The following is a 17,831-nucleotide window of genomic DNA, read 5'->3' as shown; positions in this document are numbered from 1 at the left end:
TAATAGCTAGATTGGCTAGCTAGGTTTCTCTGTCGTCTTCCCCTTTTTGATATGGAGTACTAGGTTTATCGATCTATTCTTGGATCAACTATATATATATATATTATATGTTTATCCTTCTTTACGTTTATAGTTTTCTATATATATAATGAATCTATGAAAGTCATGTGCTCAATTAATTTGTACATCTTGTAGATTTGGGAACATGGGATTGTGTTTTTTCGCATTGTTTTCGGGCAATAACATATAGAACAGTGTTGAAGGACCAGGGTTTTTCCCAGGGTTAGGATTCTAGCTCCTACCTAGTTGGATGGACAACGTGTCGGTGTCAAACCAACAAAACTTACATTAGTGTTCAACCTTGCCAAGAAAAAAAAAGCAGTAGTGTTTAACCTCAATTTCCTTATCTAATCCTTTTGGGAAATGTGGAGCTCCTTTGTTTCTATTGAAGTACTCGATTAACGTCTCTTCTTATCCAAATCAATGTGTTGAAAATACAAAAAAGAAACACAAACAGCCGGGCATCAACTTGTCTTTTGGCGAGTTTCTAGTGCTAAAACTATTCTTCTCTCGCCCATAAAGTACTCCACATGCATGGGTGAGTACTACTTTATGATAATTCATGCATTATTTACTTCAACATTTGTTTTTTCGGATACAAAAGGTCATTCGAGTTCTTTCTTAAAGCTTGGGTATTCGTGTTTAAATATGATTGTCCTGGCCGGCCAGTATGTCTAGTAACCAACGGGCACCATTACCAGCTTATACGTTGTACCCGAAGGAGAAAAGAGTTATACACACACACACACACATTTGATAGACATTAATGGCCTTGGAACCTTGATTAATTCTGCGGCGGTGTCCTCGATCGGAGTCAAGCATCGATAGATAGTAGGTTTAGACTGTTTTGTAACCTCAGGAAACTGCATATATCCAGGCTGCTGCATGCAGTACTACGGTGGTTTGATCATATGCATAAATAGCAGAGAAACTGCTTAATTCGATTCTCGATGATCTCTAGTAAAGTTCTGATCATCTATTTGATATACTTGTTTACTTAGAAGCTAGAGCCTTTAAGTACATTTCCGGCCAGGCGGCCACATGCAGTCGCCTATCCATAACATGCATGATCACACACGCACATGAATTGATCAGCTCATCGATATCTTTCAGTTGATTAATTAGACAAATTCAATTTCCTGCTTTGATGAGTTAACTTCTTATTCTGTAACGTCGAATTATAGGGACAGTGATCTGCTGAATATTACTTACTAGTCATGAGCTGTTAGGTTTGCATGCATTAGATTATCAGGTTAGAACCTATTGTAATAGCTAGTACTCGATCGTGTCTACTGACCTTAAATTTTCTCCACTGAAATGCTTACATATATATCTACTAGCTAGCTAGTGAATTATATTGTCAGGGAAACCTAATTAGGTTACATTAATACGATTAATGTGCATGCATGCAGACTTGTGAGATAGCTTGCATGCATGAGTGTGAATGTGTGTGCGTCTGCATGTCATGATCATATATGGAAAATAATTTGTATAGATTTAGGTCTTGCAAATTGCATGCATGTGATCTATTAAAAAAAGTGGAATTCACGGAAAAAATCTATTTTTTTTTTTTTTCACGGTGGATATATATCACTCTTTTTTAAAGAAGATTTACACGCCTAAAGTTGTATGAAGATTATAGGGATTGAGAAGATCATCAACTCGTAGCAGTCAAAGATCAGCCGTAGCCTTGACATTCTGAATTAGACTAGCTGCTATATTATATCCTGTTGATAACTCTTGATGACTAGTAAGAATCTCTATAGAGATAAATTCCATTTTCTAGATATATAATATATAATATCCAGGAGTTCTTGTGTGTACTACCTCATGTGGATACTTCAGGTTAATATATTAGCCTCGACACCTTATAATCTGGTATATATGGAAGCTGGAAAAACAAATGCTCCAGCCTAATGTGCTCATTTAAGTTCATATATATAGAATACTCTTTTTTTCTTTTTTGGTGGGTAGAGAGTGATTCAGCACGTACGTACGTACACATCCAACTAGAATGGTTTAGCTCATAATTAGTACCCTAACAAAGCTCAATATTAGATGATGAAACCAACAATATGGACGCTTGATCAATATATATTTAGAGCTTATAATAGAGTCAATCATGTTTATTCAATCCAAGTGGTATTTTTTGAAGCTAGAACAGTTGATGGTTTCAGGGTAGATTTGATAAATAAGATGAGCATTTTGAGTTGAGATAAAAGTTTAAAATATTACTATTTTTGAATATTATTATTGTTTTAGGATTTAAAAAATTGAATTGTATATTATATTTTGTGTGAAAATTTAAAAAGAATTATAATGATAATATAAGAATTTTGAGTTGAGATGAAAATTTTGAATTAAGATATATTTACCAAACCTGCTCTACGGAATTAAGCGGCATTTGGAGATCAAATATATATTCCTTAGATCCAAGAAACATACGAATTGAATTTAAATATTAATATTGCACGTGCACGGCTGGATTAGTGCTACTTTAGTACTTTAAATGTGGATTAAGAATTGTAAATTTACCTGTTAATCGGGTACATGATGTGAATGTGAGACAATATATAATATTAATCGAACAGCTAGCACGAGTACTCATGATGTACAACTCGATCGGTTTTGGTGGCCGGCCATGTCCACAAGCAGTACAAACTGTTTCTTTCTCTTCAGAAAATAAAATTAATGATTAAATTTAGGTAAAGCTGTTTTTTTACGTATCTAGTTAGAGGTAAATTAAAGCTGTCATATTTGACATGATGAAGATGATGTTAACATGATCATCTGCATAGATCAGGAGGAGGGAGCAAGCGGCCAGAGAAAAAGAATTTAAGATCTCCTCATAAAAAGAATTAAGAAGATCGAAGAAGAAATTGTTAAAATAAAAAATAAATAATAAAATTTACCTATTTTTATCAATTTAAGTTTTTAGAACAAATGGTAATTCCACATGGTATTAAAATTAGATTCTGAATTCAAATCTTGACTCTATATTCTATCTCATTAAATTAAATATTTTACATGTTGGGCCACTATTTTTATATAGGGATAATATTATATATAATTATTTTTACGTATTGATCTTTATTATATATAATTATCTGTATTAATTTTTTTAATACAAAATTAATCAAATTAATAAAATATATAAAAATGACTATACATAAAATTTTTATTTATATATATAATATCAAAATTAATTGTGGTACGGCTATGCAGCCGCTTGCCCACAATTTGATTGAAGCTGACAACTATAAATGTTTAATGATAAAGAGGTTTTTTAAAAATAAATTTATATATTGATATAATTTGATGTAATATATAAAAATATAGAATTATTTTTATTATAAAATAAATTTAACGTATCATATAAATCAATATCATCAATTTATAAATTTATTTTTTCATATCAAGAATAACTCATGAATTTTATATATATTCCCACAAGATTCGGTAAGAAAATATTTATGTTTAATCAGTTACTTATGATCATAAAAGGACAACTCTAAACAAATACAATAAGAAGTTGTAAAAGTGCAAAAGAATCACTTCTTGTAGTTGTTCTTTCTGTTGCTCTTCCCTAGAGACGAGAAGATATGGAACAACAAGCTAGAAAGGCGATAATGATAATGGGGCCACTGTATAACAGCAAGACTCTCCCTGAAAAATAGACGATGCCAAACTCTTTAGATCATTGTGTAACAGCAAGACGCTCCCTGAAGCTGTGTTCACTCATGTGTAATGGCAAACATTTCCTTTTTTATATTTCTTCCCCTTCTCCGGTCCTTTTAAATCCACCGAATTTCATACCCATTTTGGTTTAACTCGGTGTTTTGATAAGTATCTGAAGTCCTTAATTTTTGGCTGTTCCCTTCTATCAAGTTGAAATCTTTAACGAAAAGCATAAAAGAAAATTTATAACTCAATAATGGGGATTTTTGGTTCAGGTGCTTTAGATGGACATGGATGGAATGAAAATTGTGGCATCTTTCGAATGGTAGCATTTATCTGTCAAGCAAAAAATATCATATTTATTTATTTTTAATAATATAAGGTTGCGTGATTTTGATCCTTTTCACTTCTTTGATCATGGTTGAGACAATCGAATATGAGTAAGGCCCATAAATATGGGCCGCCAAGAGAAACTCTATAGATCTGAATGGGCAGACAGAGATGTTTAAGAAACCCAAAACGAGCCCAATGAGTGGATGGACACGATAGGAGGGTTCAAAACTAGGTCAATCGACCAACTCGATGGGTTGGTGCATGGCCATCATCGAGTGTGGACTTCGGCTGATCAAAGGAGAAGAAGGTCGGCATGGATTCAATCGTCAAGCTCCCATGAACAACATTCACCTCACCGATCGCTATAAGTCACCCCGAGAAAGCGAACATCTGATTTTAATTTCAAAATGCGACGGATGATCGAGTGTCAGCCACATGATCAGGAGACATCTTCTATGGTGTCGTGAATTTTTCTATTCCATTCAACTCTTGGATTTCATGATTTTCAAGTTGCTTGGTCGTATTGACGGGAAAGATTCTTAGGAAGTGCTGCTTCCTGTCTGGGATGCCAGATTTGAAGTTGGGTTTAAATGATAAAATTGGCCTGGAGAAAGAGTCACAAATTAAATCTCGTCCCACGAAAAGGTAATTTGACGACACTTTCTAGTTCTTCCTTTTAGTGTTCCTCTTTAGATGGTCAAGTGTTCGTAAAAAGTTCTCTTCCGTATGCTTTCCATCACAATTACTCATGTTTATGAAATGCTGGATTGTGCCAAGGCAGCATCTTTATATTTTTGTTTGGCCACTCTATCTCCGAAAATGCTGTGTTTTACAGTGGTAAAACACTTGTGCATTTTCCATCAATGTGTGAATTTGACAAGATTTAACTCAGAGAAGACTGTGAGTTTTGTGCCACCTGATGGAAACAATTCAGCTTTGACGTACGACGATGTCTTTTCCACCCTTCTAAAATTTGTTCATCTGTAAATATTGAGTTTCGTAGAAAACAATGCATTAACCTACTAGCCTCCGTTTCAAAAGCATATACAACTTGCACCCATTTTGATTTAAAAAGCTGCACATCTACACTATTTTCCTGGGGAGTGGATCCAAACATCATTGACAGCTTGGAAAAGCAATCTTGTAAAACATTTTGTTCATTTAGCACTTTTCTCTTGTCAAGGTACCTCTATTTTATCATTTTTGTCATTTTCCTCGACTGGTGAGTGTAATACCTTGCCAAGTTCTCTACATCCGATGCCGATTTAGAGGTGAATGAGTTAAAAGTGCACTTGAGTGCTATGTCCCACCTTGGTTCTTTATAGGTGGAAGTGGGCTTATAGTGATTTTGCTTCTAATTGTAACATTAGATATTACTTTGCTTTATGAGCCTAAACATCGTTTATTGGTGGAACTGACTCGAAACATCGTTTGTGCAGGTTCCTCCCATGTTCACAGCATATGGCTTACAGAGTCCATTTACTCAAAGGTAACTTTTATAGTTTCTCAGTATGGTCTGTGTACTCAATTTTTGAACCTTTTGCTCCGTACAGTTTTCAAGTTTGATCATTTTAATTCTTGTCACTCTCCTGTTAGACCTACTAATGGCATCCATTTCACCTGACTCTTACACCAAGTCATCTCTAATGGGATGTTGACACGTGTGGATATCCTATTCGTGCTGACTTGACTTAGGAGCATTTGGCATGGGCTTGATTAATGCGATTGATGGGAGGGCAATGGATGAATTAAAATGATCGAACTTTACAACACTGTTGAATGGGTCCGTTATATTACCAAAGCTGGTTCTTACGAGATTTGGTGTTAGAACTTAGAAGTTGGAAATGCTGCTTAGGTTTTTGAGGATTTAAAAGGGTAGAGATTGAAATATCGTGAGCTAAAAGTCCTGTACATTTTGAAAAAAGAAAGAAAGAAAAAAGAAAAAAGGGGACTGTTACTTGAAGACTATTAAGTATTTAGAATTATATCCACGTTGGTTTATGTATATACATATGTAAAGTCATATTTGCATAATATAAGCATAAATTTAGCTGCATTGGATTATTCATCTTCAAATATTTGACTAGTTATAAACAGTAATCTCCCACACTCTCTCTCTCGACAACACCCCTCCAACGAGATTATTTCTTTCTGCACATTTCCTCTTTCTCTCTACACGGTTTCCTCCTCTCTGAATCTCCATCCCTCTCTTGACCCAAACAACCCCAACGGTTTCCTCTCTCCCTACACGGTTTCCTCCCCTCCGAATCTCCATCAATCTCTCGACCCAAACAACCCCAACGGAAGATCAAACCCGTACACCTCTCTCTCACGACAACTGTCGACGGAGCTTACGACGGCTTTGGACTTGTCACGATTGCTATTTTTCTTCATTTTATTATTATTTTGTCTCAAATATGTATAAACCAATTTGAAAATTTTGTTTGAATGACAAAGTAGATATGCAAAAGAGGTGATTTTGCATATGAGGTGATTTTGCATATGCATATGCATAGACTAATACAAATGCTCTAAAGTCGTGCCTTGAGAGAACGCATAATCGATGACAACGACCTTGTAGAATGATAGCATCTGTATTATGTCGTGATCGTCGTAGAGAATGGTGCAGAAGTTGAGTTTGTCTTCTCCCATGGTAGTACAGCCTTGGGGCGTCCTTCTTGTGCTGCAATTTGTATGAGCTATGCATTATCTAAATCAGATTATTTCAATTGGGTAAAATCGTTAACTTGTACTTCGTTAGAAATCATATCCAATGAATCTTGCTTTTTCATTCTTCTGAAATGTGATAGCAGCAGCTGGAGACTCGAGTCAATTGATTTGTCTATTCATGCTACAACCTCTTGTGCCTCAAAATGCTCCTCCATTTTTACGAAGGACTAATTTTGAATCTTTGATACCAAAAAACACTAAAAAAACATTGGGATTTGGGCATCTTTGCCCAGAAGTCTTATGTAGTTGAAGCTATGCCAGTTCAAACAAAAGATAATATGAGTTTTGAAGTTTGATTATTGATGTGCTCGTATTTAACATTCAAATACAAAATTCTCAAATTATTAAATTTATTTCAATTCAAAATTTCTTTACACGTAGAATTCATAACTTTTTTCACTCAACACCATACTTATACGTACAATCTATAATATTTTTTAACTTTTTATAAATATATCTAAACTTATCTTATATGAACATCATCAAATCTACCATCTCAATTTATTATTATCTATAAAAAATTTAACTTATCTCAATTTAACTCATACTCAACATCTAAATAGAATCTCAAGCTATATTAGTTGCGTTAATCTTAAATTATCTATATATAATAATAAATAAATAATAAAGATACCAGATATAGTATATTATATTTGTCAAAATTACGTTATAAGAACGAATAGATTAGTGAAGACTGTCTTATCAAAATGGCATGAAGCCATAATAGAAGTCTCGTGATTTTGAGAGGGAGTAGGAAGTTCGAGCCCTTGAGTTGACCAATTACGTACAAAATCGACAGAGGATGGGAAAAAAAAATAAAAAAAATCTTTAATTTTATGTTGAGTTGGCCGTTATTATCCATCACCATCAGATCATCTTTTTCCAAATACGTTATTATTAGGATTACCACATTTAAAAACAAAAAACGAAGGAAGGATCGGGTTGAGTCCATTTTAGGAGTTACAGACTTACAGTCTATTTCGTCCTATTGAGTTCCATAGTCAACAGTCAATGCCGGGTGTCGCCATAAACCAAATCAACTTTTTTTTTTTATATTCTTTTTCTTTTTTATTTTTTATATTTTTAAATAATTTTTAAAAAAATTAAAAAATATATCAATATATTAATAATTACCTTCTTAATTATTCAAATAAATAAATAAATATATGAATAATCAAAATGGATAAAAATATTATCATTTTCTAAAAAATAAATACGCATCACATATTCATAGTTCATAATTGAGATTGTGTCACGTGATAAAAGATTCGGATGAAAGAAGTTGATGAATTAATGATACTGATTAATTGGAGTAACTTGATATAATTATAAGTTTATTTTCAATTTAAGAAATATTTTAGAATTAATTTAACCCAAAGCATAAAATTACAAAAACCCTATTTAAATGTAAACCCTATTTTATAAACTCTATAAACTACAAATTTTACGGCTTCTCTTTTATGATTTCCAGTTGCATTAATTCCATCTCCATTCTCCAATCTCCACTCCCTCTTTCTCTCGTAGGTTTGAAGAATATTTACTCCGCTGATCCAATCTACCTGCATTTTCCTCTAATTTACCGCAAACCAAACACCCCAATAAGTCAAGAAAAACCCAAGAAGGAAAAAACCTGTTGAATGGATTCACGGGAACCTCCTCCTCCTCCCCCTCCTCCACAGAACATGATGGTGGGCCCCACGTCGTACTCCATGCTCAACACCATTGCCACCTCTAACAACAATTCCAATGTTCCTATTATGATCAACACCAGTTCCGGCGGTGGGCCCTCGATGATCCCTCCTCCTACCGCCGCCCGTTTCCCTTTCAACACCGCACTCTCGGCGAAGCCATTGGATTCTTTCAACAGCAGCAGCAACAACAATAACAACGCCAATCCGTACGATGGATCGCCGCCTTCGAGGCAGTCAGGGTTCAGCATTGAAAACTCCTCCACCGCGGCGAAGAAGAAAAGAGGCCGGCCGAGGAAGTACTCGCCTGACGGCAACATTGCGCTCGGCTTGGCTCCGACGCCTATCTCCTCTTCTTCCGTCGCAAATCACGGGGAATCCGGCAGCACCATGCCGTCCTCGGAGCCTCCCCTGAAGAAGCATCGGGGTCGGCCGCCCGGCTCCGGGAAGAAGCAATTGGATGCTTTGGGTAAAATCTAAACTTTATTATCGCTCAGTTTTGATTGTTGTTCATTTCAGAAAGGTAGGTCGTGTTAGTTAAGATTAATTTGGTGTTGCAGGAGCGGGCGGTGTCGGTTTTACTCCGCATGTTATCATGGTGAATGCAGGCGAGGTAAATTTTATTGTAGTAATTGATTGCGATGTTGAGACAATTATTGTAGTTTGTATTAGGCTCTATAATGAAAATGTTATTAGTTGGGATGGAATTTTTTTTTTTTTTTTTTTGGTGAGATGAATGCTTTTATTGTCATGTTTAGTTGCACATATTGACAACGTCTTACACCAAAGAATTATTCTTATTTAGTTTATTGCTTTAATTGTTTGAAAGGAAACTGTAATTTTTATATTAGTGATCCGAAATGCTAGAGTTGGGTAGTTTTGAAAATCTTTTGTGGCTTTTGAACATGCAAGTCCTTTCTTTCAAGGCTGTGCAACACATGATGGAATCGTCATAAAAGTGATATACAGAGTTGGATGCACTAAAACGAAGAGGAATCATTTTGATTGCAATGTAAAGAGTACACAGTTGATGCTTTTGTTTTTAATGCTATTTCAATGTGCAAGGTGGTTTATTTGCTTCTTGTAAAATGAAGGTCCCTTAACCACTGTTTAATGCGTACACAAGCATGTACATGCTTAATTATACCCAACTATTCAATGGAGTTAGCCTTCATGACGTTTTTGTATCACTTTCTAGCTCCTAACTTGTGACTAGGTGTTCTCAATTGTGTACTTCCCGTTTACTTGGGCTATGCCCTATTTACTTGTTTTAATAGAACTTTATTTTACCCGTAAAAAATGTACTCAACTAAAACTTAAATCCCCAGATGGGATTGGCTTTATGAATCCTTTATTAGCTCCTTGTGTTTGATGTGTATTTTTGGTTTGATAAGTAACGATCATTTAATTGGTAAAAGCAAGGCATTGCTTGAGTATGTAGGTTGTAAGTAAGACAAACGCTTAGCCAGAATTAGAAGCCAATACAAGGAAATCATGTACCTTAAGTCCACTAAAATGTATGCATGAGTCCATCAAAACAAAGTGTTAAAAGTTCTTTTCTACCTATCAAAAAAACAGTTTTTTATTTCATTCATATTCTGCTCGCAATCTTCAAAACTTTTGTTGTTCCGTTCCCTCTCAATGCACAATAGTAAGCATATGGGAGCCATCTTCCATATCGCTGCGATTTGAGGGTTGTCATATAGACTTCTCCAGGATGTAAGGAAGCCTACTGACCTTCTTGGTATGACCCAAGCTAGCCCCATTTTGCCAAAGGCTATCTCACAGTGAGGAAGTAGGTGGTCTACATTTTCCCATCCTGTTTGATTGATTATTAAAACAAACTCCTACTTGCACATCTTGTAGCTTGCTTCCTTTTGCATTTCAAATGATGAGGGACTACCTTGGAAGTATTTATTTTGGCTACTTTTTTTGGGTCACTGTGATGTTTTTCCAGAATATCAACTTTGTGATTTACCATGCCCATTATGATGCTAGTTGAATGCTTTCATGCATAATGTAGTTATAATAATCGAGTCATAATCTATTTGATCTTGAACCTTGGGTGTTGACACTTAGGGGTCATTTAGGAAGTGAGATAAGATGAGAATTCTGTGAATAGTAGTGAACTGTGAAATGGTTTTAAGATGTTTTATTGGGTTTGGGGTGTAGAGAGAAAAAGTTGAATAAAAATATTATAAAGTTAAAATATTGTTAGAATATTAATTTTTAATTTATTTTTATTTTGAAATTTGAAAAAGTATTATTGCTTTTTGTGTTTTGTCTGGAAGTTTGGGAAATTTGTAATGATAAGGTATTGATTAGATGAAAAAGTTGAAGATTTGAAATTGAAAAGCGTTTGTGTTTGAGTGATGTTTGGAAAAGAAATTATGAGAAATCTTGAGACGAGATGAGATCATCTCACTTCCCAAATAAGCTCTTAAGCTGACATTGTGAGCAAATTGAGTAATACAAATAAAGATTTGAGAGTTTTGTAATCTATCAGGTGACAACTAACCTGTGAATTGTTGACCAAATTTTTGCATTTAAATAGAAATTCACTTGATGTTGTATCAAGTTGGTTGGAGAAAGTGTGGTTGCTTCTCTCATTGGTTGGTTTTTTTTTTTTTTTTTGGGGGGGGGGGGGGGGGGGGGGGTTATTTTTTATTTATTTTTTAATAGGTGGGTGTGGATTTGTTCTCCTGTTAGTTTTGAGGGGAGGACTTATAACTAACAAATGGGTTATTACCAAAGGACATTAGTTGTGTTAAGACAATAAGCAGAGAAGGTATCTATCTCAACCCCCCTTTCAAAACGCATACGAATTCATAGAAATATAGAAAAAGGCTTGGTATTTATGGGATAAAAGTTGTAGACATAAACTCTTAAAGGTTAGCTAGTGGATGTGTTCTTTCTTTCCTTTTTTATTTGCATGTAATGTAAGGTTTGGGATCATACAATTTTTCAGCTGAGCTAATTAGATTTATGTGTCCAAGGGGTGCTACCCTGACATAAACAAATACTTAAGACGGAATTGATTAATCTCAACTTGTTAGGTTTATCTTTTCAAGATTTCACTTTTTATTCGGAATTAGTTGGGACTTTGTTCCAGTCATTTGGTGCTAATTAAAAAAAAAAAAAAAAGATTTCACTTTTTATATACAGAGTAGCAACTAAATGTTACCAAGAGGCCCATTGTAGATTCTTGGATATTCCCCTACACAAGAGCTTGAATTATGTTTTAGTTTCAATTTTGAATTTCTTCCAATTCCAAAAATTGGTGCTTAAGATTTAGTGCTCTATTGTTGGCCAATCATCAAGAATTGGACGACTCTTTGCCGTTGATCTTCTGAGTTTCATTTGAAACTAGGGGGCTATTAGAGTGTGGATGCCATTTTACTGATGAATCACATTGAGTTTCAGGTAAGCCAAAAGGTTAATCTTTTGTTGGTCATATTGACTGGGCATAATATTTGTTTGTGTCAATTGTTGTTGGGCATGAGGATATTTATTGAGGCACAGAACCATTTATGGATAAGTTTGATGCTCTTTCCTGCATTAAAGGAGTTGCAAATGTAATTGATTATCAGATGCAGTTGATGGAATTAAATAGTTTCTGTGCTTTTATTTAAGACTTACTTTTGGTAACTAATGTTTAATTTGTAAGATGTTGAAGCCATGAATTTATTTATCTATAACAAAAGAATCTCTTGAAAATATAGCTCTTGATATTAAATTTTTCAATGAAACATATTAATGTTGGTCCATGCAGGTCTTGATATTAACTTTTTTTTTTTATATTAATTTTCATTAATTATCAGAAAAAGGTCTTGATATTAATTTGTGTGGTTGTGTTCATCATTAAGCTTCTGTTATCTTGATATTAGGGAAGTTATAGCCACCTTTTAACTTCTATTATCTTGCACGTTAATTGTAGTGTTGCATGATTAGTTGCAACTCTTAGCTGGATCTTAGAAGGGAGCTATTTGCTTAACTCATAGCAACCTCCTAACTATTCTAGCATCTTGGTTTTCAGGATATAGCATCAAAGATTATGGCATTTTCACAGCAGGGGCCACGCACAGTTTGTATCCTTTCTGCAAGTGGTGCCATCTGCAATGTTACCCTTCGTCAAGCAGCATTGTCAGGTGGTACTGTGACATATGAGGTAACTTTCATTCTTATAAGATCATGTGAGATAAATATTTTGAGGTTATGTTACATATACACTGATATGAGAACATGCATATGTTAAGGTAGGGTACCATAATATGGAAAGTTCCTAAAATAAAAGAAGATTTATCCCATCATTTCTCTAAATACCAATGTACATGTGTATATATCCCATCCTTGCATTCTACTGAAAACTTATACTCACCCTTTCTCTAATGAAATTCATGCTATTTAAGTATTAATGTGAAAGATCTTGTTCCTTATTTACTGATAAAAAAAAAAAAAAAAAAAAAGTGAAAGGTCTTTTTCACTTGTATTTGCGGAAACTGCATGTCCAAAATTCATATCTGCTGAAGTTTATCGGTAAGAACTAAGGTTGCGTTTGGGTAGTGAGGTGATCCCAGATATTCTGTGAATAGTAGTGAAAAAGTAATGATAAAATATTGAAAATGAGTGAATATTTTATCATTACTTTTTCACTACTATTCACAGAGTATATAGTATTTTGATTTATTTGAAAAACTAATATAGTCATTTCAGATTTGAAGATTGGAATTGAAATTCTTATTATTATTATTATTATTATTATTATTATTATTATTATTATTATTATTATTATTATTTTTTATTATTATTTTTTTTTAATAAATAAGTAAACAGATTGGAATTGAAATTCCTCTAATGAAAAAACAGAGAGGCATCTTTTAGGTAGTTTTACTAGGTTCGATGTGCTTGGCACTATGTTGTTGTTTCATGGACTAAGAGTACCTTTTATAGAGTTCAATTTTGACCAACCAAGCAATGTTTGTGGCACATTTGTACTGGGTAAGAGAGCTACATGATGAGGTCCTTGATCAAAGTGAAATTTGGCGATGTATAGTGATATGATCTTGTGCTTAGAGCGACCCACTTCTCCATCTCTCTCTCTGTGTGGGGTTATAGTTTGTTTAACAATTCCGCAGTGGCTTAACATATGTACTGCTTTCCATACTAGAAAAATGATGTCACATGTCATAGATCAACCCTAATTCTGCAACATAAAATCTTATAGCTCTATTCACAAATTAAGTTTTTGTGGCATTAAAAAACCCTTGCAGCATGTGATCATAAGATACAAGGATACATAAATGGAGCTAATAAGTTTTTGTGCTTCATTTTTCTTGTTCTCGTTTCATTGGAAAACCATGGGGGAGAAGGGAGAACAAAATGAAGCCCCTTTAGGAACGTCAGTTTTGTCATATCGGCAATAAGAAGAGATTGGGATGACATTGATGGGTGACATCCCCAAGAATAACGGTTCCTGGTTTGCACTTGATCCAATTATTTCATCTTGTGGATGGAAGATAATGAGAAAAATGCATGAAAACTTAATAGCTTAATGATAGAGAAATACAGCTTAATGATAGAGAAATACTGTAACTTGAAAAGTTGCAACTGGTTTTATTTCATTGATTTCAATTATAAACGATAAGAATGTACTCCCACCATGCCATAATAGATATATTAATTTAGAATGACATGATTGCTGGTGAATGAAAATTTAAGAACTTAGTTATGTTTCTTAAATATCTTTTCTTTATATATTATAGGGGCATAACTTTTAATATCAGTCTGATTTACTTTTTGTAAGAGGTGTGGGTAATATAACAAATTTATTTTAAGTAATACCACTTTTGGAAACTGGGCATAGAATTTGGGAAGTCTCCAAAATGGAAGTAAGGAAGTAGAGGGGAGCTCAGTGCCACCACACAAGTATACGACAAGGCACGCATACTTCACCTCTTTTGTAGTTATTATACAAGTGATACTAAAGGAAAGTGAGGGGTTGCAAATGGTAGGTATAACAACTTTCCCAAATTTAGGCTATATAAAAATTTCATAAAAGGTACCCAAAAAAAATTGAAATTGCCGTCCATCTTCAATGCAAGCTTTGAAGTGAAAACTGATGTTTACAAGGAAAGATCAAGAGAAAACCACATGGATACTTCAAGATGGCTCTCGATGCTAAGTTTTCTGTACAGAGTGAGATTAGTTCCCTTATTAAGATGGTGAGTATTATCTTCCAATTTGATCCATGTACATGAGAAATACAGTGAAACATCCTCTGATATGCCTTCTGCTTAAGATGATACTTTGCAGTTTTTGTTTCATGTTTACTGCAAAATGGGACCCAATGCAAACCAAAGGGAAAAATTAGTTTTCCATTTGAACATGCTTAGATTCTACTGTCAAAATTTGTAGCTTGAGATTTTTGGGTGTTCTTTTTTCTTTGACACATAGAGTTGGAAAGATCTCCAATATTAATTACATAGTTGCCCTTGCTGTTAGTTTTTCTTTTTGTTTATTTTTTATGTGTCTCATAAATAAAATTAAGATATACTTTATGAGTAGAATGGTGGATAATGTGATAACCATGCTGCATGATTTTAGTTAATGTCTGGGTTTAAAATTGCACATCTATTAATGAAAAGTTAAAAATATATTGTTTTTATTCAATGCTTCATGAAATTTCAATGGAAAGGCCATTGAAGAACTGGAAGCTGCTAATGAAAATTTGGAATATATGCTGAACAAGCTAGACTATAGGTTTTCTTTCGCGGTTTATTCTTAGTTCCCTTATTCACAATTTGCATCCTTCATGGTCAATTTTCTTTGCAGGGTCGATTTGAGATTATCTCTCTATCAGGTTCCTTTTTGCTTTCTGAAAACAATGGCAATCGTAGCAGAACAGGCGGTTTGAGTGTGTCCTTGGCAGGTTCTGATGGTCGAGTTTTAGGTGGAGGGGTTGCAGGAATGCTAATGGCAGCTTCACCTGTTCAGGTAATTCTCAATTATTTTTTAATGCATGCATCATTTATGAAGCCATGGTGAAATATTCACCTTCTGCACATCTAAGATGTTTTTGAAGTGGACATACTTGTGCATTTTGCTATGGATTCTGCAAAGTGTCCAGCCACCTGAAGAATTGATAATGAAACACAGACATTTCATTTTATATCTCTCCTAATGATTTCCAGGTCATTGTGGGTAGCTTTATTGCGGATGGAAAAAAACCGAACTCAAACAACCCGAAATCTGGGCCTTCATCAGCGCCAGCACAACAAATTTTAGACTTTGGTGCACCTGTCACAGCAGCCAGCCCTTCCTCTCAAGGCGCCTCAAGTGATTCATCAGATGATGGCGGTAGCCCTATTAATAGAGACTCTGGATTCTACAGCCATGCTGGTCAGCCACTACATAACATGCAGCCGATGTATCAAATATGGACAGGCCAAACACAGCAGTGAAGATGCTACCTGTTAAACAGTTCATTGTGCTGGGTTATTAACTTGGATATGTTCTGCATAGTGGATAGGGAGGTGAATTCCAAAAGCTAACAAAACGAATTACCGAAGGCATAGAGGGAGAGATCTATTTGAAGTTCTCTTAGCGGGTTACTTGTTCTTTCATTTTAAGCTAGTCCTTTTTTTTCCTTTTCACATGATTTAAAAGACGGCTATTGTTGATAGCTGGAAATGCCACCTGATTTTTAGGATCTCATCAGTTCAAATTGCTTTTATATTACTTTTGAGTTGCATCTGTCCTCTCCTGTTCGCAGTTTGTGAACTTAATATGCCAACTTTTCTAGGATTATGAGATTTATAGCTGCATGTAATATAGTTGGGCGCGATTGTCTTGCTGTAGTTTCAATGTGTTTGGCTTCTGTCACTCTATATTCAGGAGTTTTAGCTTTTCCTTTTTTTATTAGCAGGAGCCTCCAGTTTTCAGAACAAGAACAATCTATACCGCGGTATTATTTATGTCGATTTTGGGTGTTCTAACTATCAAACCATGTTCTTGTTTTCTGTAATTTGGATCTAGAACATGCAGGTTAGAACACATGCATGTTCTTGTTTTCTACTCCCTGTGGCTTCCAATCACAACCCCCCTCCAATCCACCTGCGGGGTCTATAGCAAATTGCCTCTTCTATTGGTCCATGCATTTGGCCGAGTCAAGGAAGATGAGCTGGGAATATTGGTTCATTACTCGTGTTCGTTTTTCTCCTCTATTTTCATGCTGTGTTGATTGTAATGAGACTTATTTATAAAAATGATTGGTCTATACAGAAATTGTACAGAAGAAAGTTTATACACCAACATGGTTCAATGCAATCTGCCAGATTGTAAAGCATTTTTTTATTATAAAGTAATTTTAATATATTACATCAATTTACGTTAATTTATAAATTTCAAAATATAAAATTTTAGCATAGAGTTAGCACTTTTCTTTATTTATTGAATAATTCTATTTATTATTTCTACACATATCTATTTTAATTTTTTTGTCTATATTACGTATATGATATATGGATTATAAATAGGATAACTTAATTAGTTTAATAAGAAATAAAAATAATTTAAAAATATATAAAGTGTTGTAAAATAATGAGTTACATTTTCAAAAAGCATCCCCTCAAGAGTAAGAGCATCCTCATTGGCTTAGCCAAATGAGTAGGTTTGCCAAAATTTGAATAATGTGTCAAAAAAAACCTCACATTGGGTTGGGCATATCTAAACTAATTTAGACTTAAGCCAAGTGCTTGGTCAAAGATAGATAATCACTATTCATTCATTAAACATTAAACTATTAATTTCTCATTCTAAACAAATAAATTAAATTAATTAGAATATAATTAACATTTAACATTTAGAATATAATTATTATTAACATTTAATAATATTTTTAATATTAATATAATATAATATAATTATTATTAACATTTAACAATACTTTTTAAAATATTAATTTAATTAGAATATAATTAATATTAGCATTTAATAATATTTTTTGTAATATTAATTTAATTAGAATATAATTATTATTAATATTTAATTAGTAGAACTACAAAAATGTGATAAAATAAAATAAATAAATAATTATTAATTTAATAATAATTTTTTATTATTTAGAGAATGAATAGTTAATTTAATATGAAAATTAAATTTAGATAGAAGAGATAAATATAAAAAAATGTTAATATTAAATAAATTTAAAGATAAATTTAGTCAAACTAATAATGAGATGCTACAAGCTGATGGACCATCCGGAGCGGTCCAATCCGACGTGTAATGGAGGTTGGACTGTTAAATCTGCTCTTTAAAGCTCCGGATGCGCAAACGTGAAATTCA

General features: G+C 33.8%; 1 protein-coding gene across 2 annotated transcripts; it reads left to right on the top strand.

The window, feature by feature from the left end:
- Nucleotides 1-4,317: 4,317 nt before the first annotated feature.
- Nucleotides 4,318-16,345, top strand: LOC122289954 (AT-hook motif nuclear-localized protein 8-like). 2 transcript variants are annotated; one of them, XM_043097410.1, is made up of 7 exons: nt 4,318-4,716; nt 5,511-5,560; nt 8,326-8,958; nt 9,050-9,102; nt 12,526-12,657; nt 15,321-15,482; nt 15,680-16,345. In XM_043097410.1, the coding sequence occupies exons 3-7, from the start codon at nt 8,439-8,441 to the stop codon at nt 15,947-15,949; spliced, it is 1,137 nt and encodes a 378-aa protein (XP_042953344.1). In that variant the 5' UTR covers nt 4,318-4,716; nt 5,511-5,560; nt 8,326-8,438; the 3' UTR covers nt 15,950-16,345. The 2 variants fall into 2 exon arrangements, with proteins under 2 accessions (XP_042953344.1, XP_042953342.1); XM_043097408.1 differs by lacking the exons at nt 4,318-4,716; nt 5,511-5,560 and having other exon boundaries at nt 8,232-8,958.
- The last annotated feature ends 1,486 nt before the right edge of the window (nt 16,346-17,831 follow it).

The sequence above is a fragment of the Carya illinoinensis genome, chromosome 12, assembly GCF_018687715.1.
Source record: "Carya illinoinensis cultivar Pawnee chromosome 12, C.illinoinensisPawnee_v1, whole genome shotgun sequence".
Taxonomy (NCBI): domain Eukaryota; kingdom Viridiplantae; phylum Streptophyta; class Magnoliopsida; order Fagales; family Juglandaceae; genus Carya; species Carya illinoinensis.
The sequence above is the reverse complement of the archived record's forward strand: the minus strand, read 5'-3'. Positions and strand labels throughout refer to the sequence as shown.

Coding starts and splice junctions, on each gene's coding strand:
- LOC122289954 (XM_043097410.1), top strand. CDS start 8,439: ATGGATTCACGGGAACCTCCTCCTCCTCCCCCTCCTCCACAGAACATG. Junction 9,103..12,525: donor TCATGGTGAATGCAGGCGAG/GTAAATTTTATT, acceptor CTTGGTTTTCAG/GATATAGCATCAAAGATTAT. Junction 12,658..15,320: donor GTGGTACTGTGACATATGAG/GTAACTTTCATT, acceptor TTTTCTTTGCAG/GGTCGATTTGAGATTATCTC.